Below are 14,404 nucleotides of genomic sequence, written 5' to 3' on the forward strand. Positions count from 1 at the left end.
AGCATTTCCAGAACACCTAGGACACAACATCAAGGGCTCCAGGAGAGAAATAGACAAGATAGGCTCTATCTCCACCCTCCAGCCGACTTCTTGGGGGTACGCACATAAACAACTGCAATAAAAGACACCCAATTATATGAAGTTTTGAATTGTTGATTTTTCTTCCTGGCACTCTCATTTTACCAAACTAAAAACCCCTTGATGGCAAAGACCATTACCTGCCCGAGAATATCAATGCTTGATTAATGGCCAAAAAATAAATATACTATTGGGAACTTCATCAAAACAAAGTAACAATTTCATACAGATGGTGAAAACTCCACACCTAACTTGGGCAAGTAAGTTAACTTCTCTCAGCTGTAGCTTGCTCTGTAAAATGGGGAGGAAATGACTGTTGACAGGATTAAGTCAGATAATACAAGGAAATCTTTTTCCACATTCTGGCACAGAGTAAGCATTCAATTACTGTAAGCTCTCATTACTATTATTTTATTAGCTATTTTATTAACAACAAATGTTACCTTAAGGGGAAGAGGTTGTTCCGGACCACAATAACAAACCCCTACACAACATAAAAGAAACAACACTCACCCTGCTTTCTGAGGGCAAGAGGAAGGAAGTAATCCTAAGTATTTCTATCAAGTCCTGGGAGGAAAATGTGAACGCAGGAACCAATTACAAGGGGTGGGCTGGGGGGAGACACACTCAGAGACAAACCCACTATCCTCCAACACATTTCTGGACTATTCTTAAGGCCTTTATATTTAAAGTGCTTGGGTATATTTGCCACAAAGATCTAAAGAGGAAGTAAAAAAAAAAGCCTTAATTTATAAATATTGATAGATGCAAGGAACAGATGTTAATGAGACATTCTGAGTGTTCATTTGCTCAATCTTTCAGAAAGTAGGCTTAAAATTTCTGATTTACTACAAAGCATCAGAGTTCGTAAGAAGGAAAAAGCCAAAAATTGTTAAACGTTTTAAAGTAAGAGAACATAAAGTCACAGGAAAAGGAAAAAGCTGGGTGATTCAAAGGGGTTTGTGTGTGTGTGTCCCAAGTACTTTGGCCCATTAGGAAATAGGAGCTATTTAGGACAGAAGAAAAAGACAAAGAAAGTCACCATGCTGGAAGATACACATTCAAGAACACCTCTGACCGCACATGGAGTTTCAGTGCGCAAAAACAGACCTTATTCTCACAGTAATGGGGAACACCAGTAATCTGCATACCCTGGGCTAGGCACCAAGCGCCTCATACACACTGGTCTATGCAATCCTCCCAGCAGTCTTTCAGGCAGGTACTACAGTGTATAGATGAGGAAACAAACAGAAAAATAACTTGCCCAAGTAAATGAAAGAATCAGCCTCCAACGCAGGCTCCATGGACCACCTGTACTATATGGGGTCGATTTTAATTTCAGAACTGGAAAGTTAATTCATACTTGCTACTTGGGGAGACCAGTTCTCTCTCCACCTGCCCTTCTGTATTTCAAAGGAGTATCTTTTCAGTTGCATTCCGTGTAGAGATAAGGAGACGTGAAACGTAAAAGTGCAACCGCGGGACACTTTCGCCTTCGAACAATGTAGCAATCCACACGGAGGAAACTAGCGTGGGTAGAAACGAGATAAGTCTCCGGAACAAGAAGAAGAGGGTCCCGGAGAATGAGGCAGGTCGCCAACGTTCCTACTTGGACGCTATTTCCTGCCTTGGCCGCTATGTTCATTCAAAGAGACCCCAGAGCCTACATAACTTCCAACTCTGCTTTTCATCCCGCCCACTCTTGATGGACAGAAAAGGATGCAAGATGATGTGCGGGGGGCCTAGGTGCAGGGCGTGGAGGAGAGGGAAAGAGGCTAGAGCAAATAGGATTCTGGACAGATGAAGGCGAGGCTCCCTCTTCGGATGCGGGCGGAGAGGCGCGTGGAAGAAGGTCGGGACCTGAGACAGAGGTGAGGATCAGGGCGGGTACCCAGAAACCCTGGGGCAGCCAGGGCGGCGTGGTCGGGGGTCAGCAGCCAAGGAGTGACGGGCGGGCGTATGCTGAAGGTTGAAGAGCCGCCGGGGGCACAGCTCGGTCACTACCACCCGGGCTGATCTAAGAAAGGAAGCGGGCAGGAACTAAGGTATTTCGAAAACAGAAGTAGAAAATAATCTCGAGCGAAGAGCAAGCCCGGAGAATGGCAGCGGCCGGGATGGGGGTGCTAGGCGCAGGAGGGTCGCGGCCCGGGCAGGAGGCGAGGCAGGGGCTCCGCGCGCGAAGGTGCTCCCCCCAGGCCGGTCCGCTCCTCCAGGCATCACCGGACGGAGCTCGCCCGAGCCTCGCGCCGAAGCGCGGGGCCCCGAGGCCGACGGCACGCACCCGCCGGCGCCCGGCCTTGCGTACCTGAGGCGGCCGCCTGGCTCCCCTCCACTCCCGAGCCGTCCCCGGGGCCGCGCGCCGGCCCTCGGCGGGCTGCGGGGCTCCAGACGCCCGGCCCCTCAGCCGCCCGTGGGTCCGACATCTGCAGCCCGCGCCCGCAGCGCCTCTGCCGCCCGCCGCCGGGAGCTCCGGAAACAGCCGAAGGCCGAGCTCCGCCGCGAAGAGCCGAGCGGAGCCCGCGGGCCGGAAGGGGCAGCGAGCCGGCCCCCGCGCCCTCGCGGGAGCTCTGGTCAGCGGAGGCTGGCGACCCGGGCTCGGGGGGCGGGGCAGAGGGGGGTTGTTCAGTTCAGTCAGCTATGGCAGATTTTTAGTCAGTGCTTGAAAGAACAAACAAAACCCGGGGAGGGGGAAGATTCCTTGAGACCTGGCCGGAAGTCGTGGTCTCCATAGAGACGCTGTTGGAAGTTGGAGTTGCTAGGCGGCCTGGGCGCGACGGCTCATCTGCGTCATGGCTGAAGTCCCAGAGGATTACGATTCCCCCTCTGACGAAAATGAAGACCTGAAGACTGAGAGACCGAAACTTCAGTTTCTTCAGATGACCGAAGATATCGAACCAGGCAGCGTGGCAGAGGCAGGCCCAGAGATTCCTGTAGAGATTGACCAAGAGCCACAGCCAGAGATAGAGGAAGAGGCCTTCAAAGAGAAGACACCAGAGAGTGCTAAAGATGTGCCTCCGCACCTAAAACCAACCTGGACCTCCTTGGAAGAGGTTCCCCACAAGTTCAGGATAGACCTTTTCAGCGAGGTTGAGCTAGGGATTCCCCTAGAGGTAAAATCAGAGACTTTTGGACAGATAGAAAGAGAGCTTTTGAAGGATTTGCAAAGCCCTGTGGACAGAAAGCATGAGGAACCAGAGGAGGAAGCCAAACCGGATGTTCCTGAGGATGTACCCATAGAAGAGAGCAAACCAGAGGTTCCAGAGGAGACACTCAGAGAGCAATATGAAAAGACAGGTCTAGAACCTACAGAGCCGACCAAACCAGAATCTCCAAGTGAGAAACCAAGAAAATCAATTGAAGAGGCAGATCAACAGCCACCAAAGGTGACCACATCAGAGAATCCAGAGGAAATACAAAGTAAGTCACCTACAGAGAAAAGGACAGAGTCACCTGAGCAGGCCAAACCAGAGTTTCCAGAAGAGAAACCGAGTACAGCTACTGAGGAAACACAAGAAAAAACTCCAGAGCCACTAGAAGAGACTGAATCAGAGTTTTCTGAGGAAAAGTCAAGAAAACCAATCGAGGACACAGTTAGAGAGCCATCAGGAAAGACCATACCGGAAGTTCAGGAGGAGACACCAAGTAAGTCAACTTCAGAGAGAGTTCTAGAGCCACCACAGGACACCAAACCAGTAGATAAAAAAGATAAGCAGAAAAAGTCAACCGAGGAGACAGATCGAACACCATCACGGAGGTTCAGATCAGAGGAGACACTAAGAAAGTCAACTGAGGAGAAGGGTCCAGAGCCCCCAGAACAAACTAAAGCAGAGTTTCCAAAGAAAGAACCAGAGAAAACTGAAGAAACAGGTCAAGTGCCACCACAGAAGATCAAACCAGAGGTGCAAGAGAAGACACAAACAGAGCCAACTAGGGAGATAGATTTAGAGTTATTGGATAAAACCAAACAACTGCTTAGAAGAGAGACACCTGTAGAACAAGAGAAGACACAAACAGAGCCAACTAGGGAGATAGATTTAGAGTTATTGGATAAAACCAAGCAACTACTTAGAAAAGAGACACCTGTAGAATTTGCCAAGGAAGATAGGCCAGAAGCAATCAAATTTAAACATTCTGTCAACAGGGATGAGGCTGAGTACTCTGACTATCCAATAGGAAATTTGTTAATAAAAGAAACTAAAGTTTCAAAAGACTATGTATTAGAGCCTCTTCCAATAAGTGATATAGACTCAGTGAATACAGATTATGAGTTTTCTAAAGAACTCCAAAATCTGTTCCAGCTTTCTGATACCAATTATGAGTTCTACTCCTTTTTCTCTGAGTCTCAGAGGGATTTAAAAGAGTCCTGTGGTGAAAAGCAAGATCTGTGCCTAGAGTCAATGAAACTGGTATATAAAGATAGAGACACCCAGCCAGAAAAAAATTCTGATCTACAATTTGAGTATCTTCAATGGAGCCCAGAAAAAGTTGCCACGTGGATTTGCCAGCTAGGCTTCCCTCAATACAAGGTACACAAAAATAACATTTGTGTGTGTGTGTTACATACTCTCATTCCTTTACTTCTTATTCCTCTATCCTTACCTGAGATTTTGCGTCTTCACTGGAAAAAGTGTAGGACAGGCATGGACGATGGTAGAGGTAACTTGGATTTTAATTTTGGCCTTTGCACTGATATATACATATATTTGTATATTGGGAGAGGAGGGAAAGGTCACATTTGTTTTTCCTATTCATCACAGTGATTATACTTCTCTACAATCCTTGAATAAAGACTAATTTACGTAGGCTTCTTTTCATAGAAATCTGTATTCCTAAAAAGATTTCATCCGTGGTAGATTTTTTTGGTTTGGGTTTTTTTTAAGCTTAAAAAAAATTATTTTTTGGCTGCACTGGGTCTTCATTGCGGCTCATAAGCTTGGTAACTGCTCTGTGGCATGTGAGATCCCAACTCCCCGACCAGAGATGGAACCTGCATCCATCCCCCACACCAGAAGGCGAACTCCCAACCACTGGATGGACTACCAAGGGAAGTCCCTGAGGTAGACTTTTTGGTACTTTGTTTTTATTAGCAGCTCCCTTAACTTGAACTTGTATTGTTAGTATCTACCCCAAATGTGTTATATGTATTGTGATCACCCACCAGTACTAATTTTTATAGCCAATTAACCAAGACTAGTTTTCTTTTTAAAATGGAGTGAATCCTCTTATTTCACTGCCAAGTATGTTCTTAGGCTACTACAGACAATGCAAGATCTGAAATCTTTGGTACTTCTCTACTTAAAAATGTAGTTCAGGTAAGAAAGAAGCACTGGTTGTATCATACCCCCCAAAAATAAAAATAAGCAGCATTATGAAATTTAATTGAGTTTAAAATATGTAGGATTATTAGGATTATTAAAATTATTTTTTCTCAGTACAGCGCTAGCAACAAACATGATTTCTTTATTCCTCCCTCCTTGCCTCTTTCCTTCTTTCCCTCTTCCCTTTCTCTTTCTTGCTTTTTCTTCCTGTATTTGCCATCCATCTTTTGAGTGATGTTCTCATTGTACTGACAGGAGTGTTTTACCACAAACTTCATCAGTGGCCGAAAACTCATACATGTAAACTGCTCAAACCTCCCTCAGATGGGGATAACAGATTTTGAGGACATGAAGGTGAGTTGTGTATGGTTTCCTGATAGAGCACTGCAGCAGTACTACCATCTATCTCAAACCAACCTCCTTTTATTCCAACCTGGCCTTCGATTTCTGCCAGTGGTATTATCATACTCCCAGTGCCCCAGGCTCAAAGTGGTTGCTTCCACTCTTTGATTCCCCACAAAGATCCCAAGAACTCTCTCTCCTCCTATAGCATCTGGTTTTCTCCATTCCCACTTGTTCAGACCTTTATCAGACCTTTACTAGAATATACACAACATTCCAGTAGCCTGCTTTTAGTCTCTGTCTATAGTCCCTTTGGGGGCTTTCCAGGTGGTGCTAGTGGTAAAGAATCCACCTGCTAATGCACAAGACACAAGAGACATGGGTTCAGTCCCTGGGTTGGGAAGATCCCTTGGAGGAGGGCATGGCGACCCAGTCCAGGAATCCTGCCAGGAGAATCCCATGGACAGAGGAGCCTGGTGGGCTCACAATAGGGTCACAATAGAGTTGGACACAACCGAACCAATGTAGCACAGCACAGGCCCTTTGGATTCAAGGGCCCTGATTTTAGACTGTCACTTTCCAACCATTTACACAGTATTCTCCTCAGAAGCCTTCTTTAGATAGTCTCAACTCCTTAGCTTTACAGTGGTGGGCTTCCCTTGTGGCTCAGATGGTGAAGAATCCTCTAGCAATGAGAGAGACCTGGGTTCAATCCATGGGTTGGGAAGATTCCCCCGGAGGAGGGCTTGGCAACCCACCCAGTATTCTTGCCTGGAGAATCCCCATGGACAGAGGAGCCTGGCTGGCTACAGTTCATGGGGTTGCAAAGAGTCGGACACAACAATGTTACTAAGCACACACACAACTCCTTAGCTTAGGATTCAGGATCCTCCACAAGTGTTCTCCCACCACCATGAATCTCCTGCTCCAGCCTCACAGGTCAAGCTCACACCCTCGAAAACCTGTGTCATGCATTCCTCCTCCTACTAATATATCTTTGTTCAGTTCCCCCTCCCCCTGCATGACTACTATGAATCTTAGTCATCCTTCATGACCCCAGCCAATTCTCATCTCCCCAGGAAATTTTTCCCGATCTTCCCAGCCCATGGTAGCCTCGCCTCCAAAGCTGTCCTGCATTTTATGTCTCTAATACCCATATGGCACTAAAAAAAAAAACCAAAAACCACCATGTGCGTTTTGCTTGTTCTACTCCTTAACTTTGAAACAAGTTAACATTAACCTCTCTGGACCTCAGTTTCCTAAGATCTCTCCAGCACCAACAGTCCATGATTATCTTTGCATAACAGTACCCTCCATGTATAGTGTTTTGTAGTGTATAAAACTTCCCATATATAATCTCATTTCTAACCTTTGCTTAAATACCTCCCATCTCAACATACCATCTCATTCATTACACTTTTGCCCATAAATGCTCTGCCTTGGTGGTTCTTAATCTTGGATAGGCTTTGGAATCAAGTGAGACTTAAAAAAAAAAAATTCCTGGGTTCCAGGCTCCAGAGCTTCTGATTCATTAGGTCTCTGGTAGGCCCTGGAATTTGTTCCCTAGGTGACTCCTTTTTTCTTTTCTTTTTCCCCACCCAAGGGGAATTTGGTGAGTTTTATTTATTTTTTGGCCACGCCACATGGCTTGCAGGATCTGAGTTCCCTGGCCAAGTATTAAACCCGAGTTCTCATCAGCAATAGAACAGAGTACTAACCACTGGACTGCCAAGGAGTTTCCCCCTAGGTAACTCTTGATCAGCCCTTAGAACTATATAATTCCTTAAGTCATATGATTTAGACAGTAAAAAAATTATCTTTGTTAATATATAAACTCATTTTTCTGACAACAAGATATAAAGAAATCCTTTAAATTGTTAAATACGTATTCCTTGGCAGAAAGTGAAGAGGAACTCAAAAGCCTCTTGATGAGAGTGAAAGAGGAGAGTGAAAAAGTTGGCTTAAAGCTCAACATTCAGAAAACGAAGATCATGGCATCTGGTCCCATCACTTCATGGGAAATAGATGGGGAAACAGTGGAAACAGTGTCAGACTTTATTTTGGGGGGCTCCAAAATCACTGCAGATGGTGACTGCAGCCATGAAATTAAAAGACGCTTACTCCTTGGAAGGAAAGTTATGACCAACCTAGATAGCATATTCAAAAGCAGAGACATTACTTTGCCAACAAAGTCCATCTAGTCAAGGCTATGGTTTTTCCAGTGGTCATGTATAGATGTGAGAGTTGGACTGTGAAGAAAGCTGAGCACCAAAGAATTGATGCTTTTGAACTGTGGTGTTGGAGAAGACTCTAGAGTCCCTTGGACTGCAAGGAGAGCCAACCAGTCCATTCTAAAGGAGATCAGCCCTGGGTGTTCTTTGGAAGGACTGATGCTAAAGCTGAAACTCCAGTACTTTGGCCACCTCATGTGAAGGGTTCACTCATTGGAAAAGACTCTGATGCTGGGAGGGATTGGGGGCAGGAGGAAAAGGGGACAACAGAGGATGAGATAGCTGGATGGCATCACTGACTCGATGGATGTGAGTCTGAGTGAACTCCGGGAGTTGGTGATAGACAGGGAGGCCTGGCGTGCTGCGATTTGTGGGGTCACAAAGAGTCGGACACGACTGAGCGACTGAACTGAAGTGAACATTTAGTCTCTTGTACTCCATCAATAGCTATCCTCTCTGAGTTTTTACTGTATGTTGGACACCACACATCTATCACTTCGTTTAATCCCCATTTACGGAAGAGAAAACTGAGGCCAGAAAGGTGAAGCAACTTACACAAAATCATTCAGATAATAAGAGCCAGGATTCAAATATATTCTGTGTAATATCCCAATCCATGCTCTATTTAAACCACTGTACTATATAGCCTCTTTTTTAAATATTGCCTCTTTAAATGAATAATTTTGTAACTGTGAACCCACATATACATAATATAGAAAAGGGCAACTTATTACAAATTATTAATTACAATCATGCTTTCATGTAGCTACCAAGTACTACGAGGTAAATATCTTATCCTTTTTATGTTCAAAGATACTACAACCATTTTTATGAGCTCTAATTTCTACCTATGTATGTAATGTACTCAATTTTCTAAATAAAAATAAGGAACAGAAATGCAAAAGTTTATGCAAAAGTTTTTGCAAAAGTTTTGCAAAAATGTACAGTAACTTGTAATATAAATTCCTAAAACATTTAAACACCAAAAACTTCAACTTTTCATCATGAGAACGTATTAAGAGTCTGCCAAGTCATTTTGCTTTCCTTGACACTTTCATTCCAAAAGTACAATATCAATGTGAATGATAAAAATTCTAATTATGCTTTTTCTAGTCTTGCAAGAAGCAAGAGGTCTTAAATATCTTCTGAAATCCTCAAGAGTAAATGATGAACCCAGTAGTCTCTCCTTATATTCCAAAAAGTTTGAATAAGCAAACTTTGGAATACTTATTATCAAAGCAGTAGACAAATATGGCCTCTCCTTGAAATCACTAGGGTAACAAAGATCAAGATATTCCTACAGGTATGTTAGATAAGCTTTGCTTGACAGGTCCACGTAAAAAAAGCTAATTATACACTATGATACAGGTAACTTTTTAGAGATCAAAAGTGACCTTAAGCATACCACAGATACCTTCCTTACTGATACACTAAGCGTTTGTTACTGCACCATTGTAATTATAGCACTAGTACAGTACATCCACAATTTTATCTCATAACAACATTTAAGCAATGTAGCTATCTTTTTCATGCCAACTCTCAATTATCATTGTTCATAGGCATTAGAGATGGGGAGGAGTCAGGACAGGTTGCTTGAGTGTACAGAATTTTGGACATGGCTGCTAAGAAATTGGATCACATATAAACTGTGCTTCCCATTTATAAGTGAAGTGAAGTCGCTCAGTCGTGTCTGACTCTTTGGGATCCCATGGATTATAGCCTGCTAGGCTCCTCTGTCCATGGAATTCTCCAGGGGAAAATTGGAGTGGGTTGCCATTTCCTTCTCCAGGGGATCTTCCTGACCCAGGGATCGAACCCAGGTCTCCCACATTGCAGGCAGACGCTTTACCGTCTGAGCCACCAGGGAAGTCCCATTTATAAGCCTTGCAGTTAACTCATGGCCAGTTTCTGTTCTCTTCAACTTCCTTTTACTTTCATAATTTTGCAACTACTCATTCTTCCCCTATAGAAATAACTCACCTTTCCCTTTGTCCTTCCTAGGACATACTAAGATGACCAGAGAAGAGCTAAATGTATAGATTAGACTGGGAGGAGTGCAGAAGAAAAGAAGCACTAATTATTATTCTTCCCTGGCCAGGAGAGCTCTGGAAACTGCTCTTCTGGGTTTCCCATTTGTAGTGATACACTCGTTTGGTAAAAAAGGAGAAAATATTTCTATATTGTCCTTTTCTTGTCCCTACTTACTCTAGGGACAAGCTATTAATAGACAAGATAGCACTGCGTTTACTTTAGCTTTCTGTCTTAAAAAATTATTTCTCAAAATATTTTTAACCATTCACTCCAAGTGAACAAAAGATAACAGATAACCTTGTGACAAATATTTGTAGAAGAACAGATGAATTGCCCATTCCTTTTATATGCCTGATTGTATATTTCAAAGTAGAGCCTTACCAGCTTTATAATACCTCAGCAATTTTACTCACCTGCCTTGTTGCAAGCTGCTTAAATAGCACAACTCATGTCACAAACAACATGTCAGCAATTGTCACTAAATGGAAAAAATTTTTTTAATTTTCAAGTAATTTTAGTTTTACAGAACAGTTGCAAAGATAGTACAGAGTTCCCATGTACTCTTAACCCTGTTTCCCCTAATGTTAACATCTTATGTAATCAGGATACCTTTATCAAAACAAAGAAATTAACACCAGCACAGAACTATTAAACAAACTATGGACTTGATGCAGACTTCTACAGTTCTCCCACTGATGTCCTTTTCTCATTCCAAGATCCAGTTGGAGATTGCATTCAGCTGTCCTGTTTCCTTGGTCTTCTCCAATATAGGACAATTTCTTGATCTTTCTTTGTCTTTCATGACCTTGACACTTTGAAGAGTAGTAGCCTGGTGGGCTGCCGTCTATGGGGTCGCACAGAGTCCGACACGACTGACGCGACTTAGCAGCAGCAGCAGCAGCAGCCTGGTATTTTGTAGATTTCCCTCAGTTTGTCTCATGTTTCCCATGGAATTATACTTTGTGGGGAAACCATCACACAGATGATGATATCAGTTAATCATGGCAGGAAGTACATGGCATTGACATGATCTATTACTGGAGATGTTGACTTTGATCACTGGGTTAAGGTGGTGTCTGCAAATTTCTTCACCACAGTTACTGTGTTTCTCTTTCATATTCTCTTCATCAAAAGTGAGTTACTGAGTCCAGCCCACAGTCAAAGGGAGGAGAATTAAGCTCCCCGCCTCCTGGAGGGAGTGAAGAATCTGCAGGCAGTGTGGGAGACCTGGGTTCAATCCCTGGGTTGGGAAGATCCCCTGGAGGAGGGCATGGCAACCCACTCCAGTATGCTTGCCTGGAGAATCCCCATGGACAGAGGAGCCTGGTGGACTATAGTCCATGGGGTCGCAGAGTTGGACACAACTGAGCGACTAAGCACAGCACAGCACAGACCTAGAGTAAATACCACCAGTATTAAACATACTGGGGGAGGTAGTTTGAGGCTATGCAAATTACCTGTTTCACCTTAAAGCTTTGCATCAGTTATTACTGTTATTCTAACGATGATTCCCTATTTCTCCATTCCTTCCACATTTAATTGGAACTCAGCTTAAAGGACTCCTCTGTGTCTGTCTTTTGAATCTTGAAACCTTAGTGGCCACAGACCTCAATTAGTATTCCCACCTGGAGTGCAAGGCAATGATACAGACTCTGTCCTTTACCTACAACCACCCCTAGAGTCTGAACAACTCCAATTTAAGTCAGATTTGAGAAGAAAGCTATCTTATCTAAAATGCACTTTCTGGGCCGTTTTGCATCAGGCTTAGAAATATCTGTGGTGTGAATTTTACAGTCTTGTAACTATGGCCAGTATTTTTAAACAAATGCAAATTCATTCTACGTACTCCTTTGACTGTATTCTAGCAGCAGTCTCATGGACTACATTCTCACCCAGAGGCAGAATATGAATTCAAATAGCAATGTTATAGCAGATCTACAATTAAAACTAGACTTTGAAAGTGCAATGACAGTGTAATCGAGCATATCAAGTGGCATGGTACTCAGTGAATACAAACTATATTTTAGAGACGTTGAAAATTCTGGCAAAAGTATTTTAAAAAAATACACAAGTATAAGCACTAATGCATTTTAACTGGAATTTTAATGTCTGCTTTTTGGTGTTTGAGATTTACTTCCAGTCCAATGCACCAAATAACTATTTGAGTAATGATTTTTTTCTTAGTTGATTATTAACTGAGCCCCTTATAGACAAGTTATTTATTAACCTTCCTAGAGAAAGTCATGGCTCCTAATCTGAACATATTATCTGCTCATATTGTTGGTCAGATTGCTTAGCCAAAAAAAGAGAGAAATGAACCCATCTGTGCCTATTTGATCCAAAGGCCTAGAAACATCTTTAAGTAGAAAGATAAATCATGTGATGTTTCTCTTAAGAAATGTGTTTTGATAATTCCAGGGTGGGAAGCCTTTCAGTGTATTCAGTGTTTTATTTCCTCATAGAACTAGCTTGAGGGGTTAGAATTCAAGAGGTCTATGAAACTAAGTAAAACTTACTCAATATAGTTGTATTTTCAGGAAATTCCCATTAAAAAGCTATCCTTGCATTACAGGCAATTTCTCGGCATACCCGGAAGCTGCTGGGAATTGAAGAGCCATTATTCACACGCTCCATCCGCCTTCCCTACAGAGACAATATTGGCTTATTTTTAGAGCGAAAAGGTCATAGTGGAATTAAGTCTGATTCCTTGACCTTGTCTGAATTTGCGCGAGAAGTGGGATTACAGGATCATGCTCCACGGGTGGCCACCCTCGAAAATGACGCAGCATTATAGTCCACTGACCTGTAGGGCAAGCTGGCTCACTTAACTTGAAAATCAAACTAAATTATGTGGGGGAAGAAATGAGGCATTTCTGTGTTTTCTTTCTCCTCTTCATTCAGAATCAGAGTTTGAACTGCTGGTCCATTCCTAGTTCTGCCACTGACTCACAGCGCCCTCCCTTTATTTATGTTTCAACTTCGCCCCTTGTTAAAACAAAGATAGCAACAGCTCTCTTTCTGGGTAACTGTAAGACTTCCTGATAAATTCTTCTACTTCATCTGGTTTTGGAACACATTGGGAAAACATAACTGAAAGTAAAATCACCTGCCAGCTCAGATTATCCCAGATAATTATTGAATCAGCATTAAATCAGACCGTGATGCCCATTATAGGCAGGTCACTAAAGAGATTGTTGAGACAAAGACCTCTTACTCTTTTATATAGCCAGGCAGATATGATCTATTCTTGACATGTTAACTGTCTGTATCCAAAAGAAATTAAAACTTTTCATATCTTTATGACAAACAGAAAGTTACTACCTGGAGCCAAGCCCTTAGGCTAAACTCCCAGCGTCAGGAAGACAAAGTGCCCCGGAAATGCTCACATTTCAAAGTGGCCCCAACAGCCCTGCCCCCAGAAGACCGTCCTGGGATGGAAAACTGGCAGGTTTATTCACTTTTAAAAAAATATTAGCATACATCTCCAAAACAGAGAAAAAGGATTAAAATTACATGTTTTAAAAGAAAATGTTTTGTGAAAAAGTAGGGGCGGGGGGAGTTCTCATTCCTTTTTGGCATCAGAGAACAAAAAATTTTAAATATCTTTTTAGATTTGTATTTACCCGTTAAAACAGCATGGCTTATAGAAGTATCACAGACCATGGAGTAGGTCTGGGGTTTGTCTACAAGGCTTTCTATGCGGTACCACCAGACTTTTATAAAATGAAATACAGACCAGCGGCTACGCATGACTGGACTGCTCACAAGAAATTAAAAATACTTTTTGTTGCTTGAATGACTCCGATTCCTTTCATAGACTTTCACTTCTCTTTCTCTTCCCAGGGACACTTCTTAATCCAAAAAACCACTGTACCCTATCCAGTTCCTTACACCTGAATGAATATTCAAAGGAATCCTTTTTTATTTTTCCCAGTGAGAGAACAGTGCCTCAATTTAGCTTTCATACCAAGAATATTAATGTTTGATGATGAACCTAATCTTTTCCCCAAGCAGACTAACAAAATTTTATCTTGGACCATTTAAGATAGTACCATTGAGTCTGCTTGGCTCACAAGCATGCAAAAGAGAAAAATGTAAATGATTAACCTAAGACCTTGGTGGTTTCCATGTACGGTGAATGGCTTTGTTCGAAAGTACTTTAACATTTGGCTAACAATAGTTCTGTTTAGTGACAGCATAGTCACCACCATCCTTTCTCAACTTGATTGTTACTAATACTGTTTTCTATTCTGATTGACATAAAGCAATTGCAAAACTTGAAATAAATCTGAACTGTGCTGTGCTTAGTTGCTCATTTGTGTCCGACTCTTTGTGACCCCCTGGACTGTAGTCGACCAGGCTCCTCTGTCCATGGGGATTCTCCAGGCAAGAACACTGTGATTG

General features: G+C 42.9%; 2 protein-coding genes across 5 annotated transcripts in view; one reads left to right on the forward strand and one right to left on the reverse strand.

Annotated features, from left to right (window-relative positions):
* Positions 1-2,626, reverse strand: part of TMED8 (transmembrane p24 trafficking protein family member 8) — a 37,327-nt gene extending 34,701 nt beyond the window's left edge. For both annotated transcript variants that reach the window (XM_070797921.1, XM_070797920.1), the window contains exon 1: positions 2,384-2,626. In XM_070797921.1, the coding sequence (XP_070654022.1) occupies positions 2,384-2,501 (118 nt within the window). In that variant the 5' untranslated portion in view covers positions 2,502-2,626. The remainder of the gene's footprint in view (positions 1-2,383) is intronic.
* A 128-nt stretch (positions 2,627-2,754) lies between these two features.
* Positions 2,755-14,315, forward strand: SAMD15 (sterile alpha motif domain containing 15). 3 transcript variants are annotated; one of them, XM_019969311.2, is made up of 3 exons: positions 2,755-4,604; positions 5,652-5,750; positions 12,573-14,315. In XM_019969311.2, the coding sequence occupies exons 1-3, from the start codon at positions 2,868-2,870 to the stop codon at positions 12,792-12,794; spliced, it is 2,058 nt and encodes a 685-aa protein (XP_019824870.2). In that variant the 5' UTR covers positions 2,755-2,867; the 3' UTR covers positions 12,795-14,315. The 3 variants fall into 3 exon arrangements, with proteins under 3 accessions (XP_019824870.2, XP_019824871.2, XP_070654017.1); XM_019969312.2 differs by lacking the exon at positions 12,573-14,315 and adding an exon at positions 7,638-7,792; XM_070797916.1 differs by lacking the exon at positions 5,652-5,750.
* Positions 14,316-14,404: the final 89 nt, after the last annotated feature.

This window comes from Bos indicus, chromosome 10, assembly GCF_029378745.1.
Source record: "Bos indicus isolate NIAB-ARS_2022 breed Sahiwal x Tharparkar chromosome 10, NIAB-ARS_B.indTharparkar_mat_pri_1.0, whole genome shotgun sequence".
Classification (NCBI taxonomy): Eukaryota; Metazoa; Chordata; class Mammalia; order Artiodactyla; family Bovidae; genus Bos; species Bos indicus.

Coding starts and splice junctions, on each gene's coding strand:
- SAMD15 (XM_019969311.2), top strand. CDS start 2,868: ATGGCTGAAGTCCCAGAGGATTACGATTCCCCCTCTGACGAAAATGAA. Junction 4,605..5,651: donor TAGGCTTCCCTCAATACAAG/GTACACAAAAAT, acceptor TTGTACTGACAG/GAGTGTTTTACCACAAACTT. Junction 5,751..12,572: donor CAGATTTTGAGGACATGAAG/GTGAGTTGTGTA, acceptor CTTGCATTACAG/GCAATTTCTCGGCATACCCG.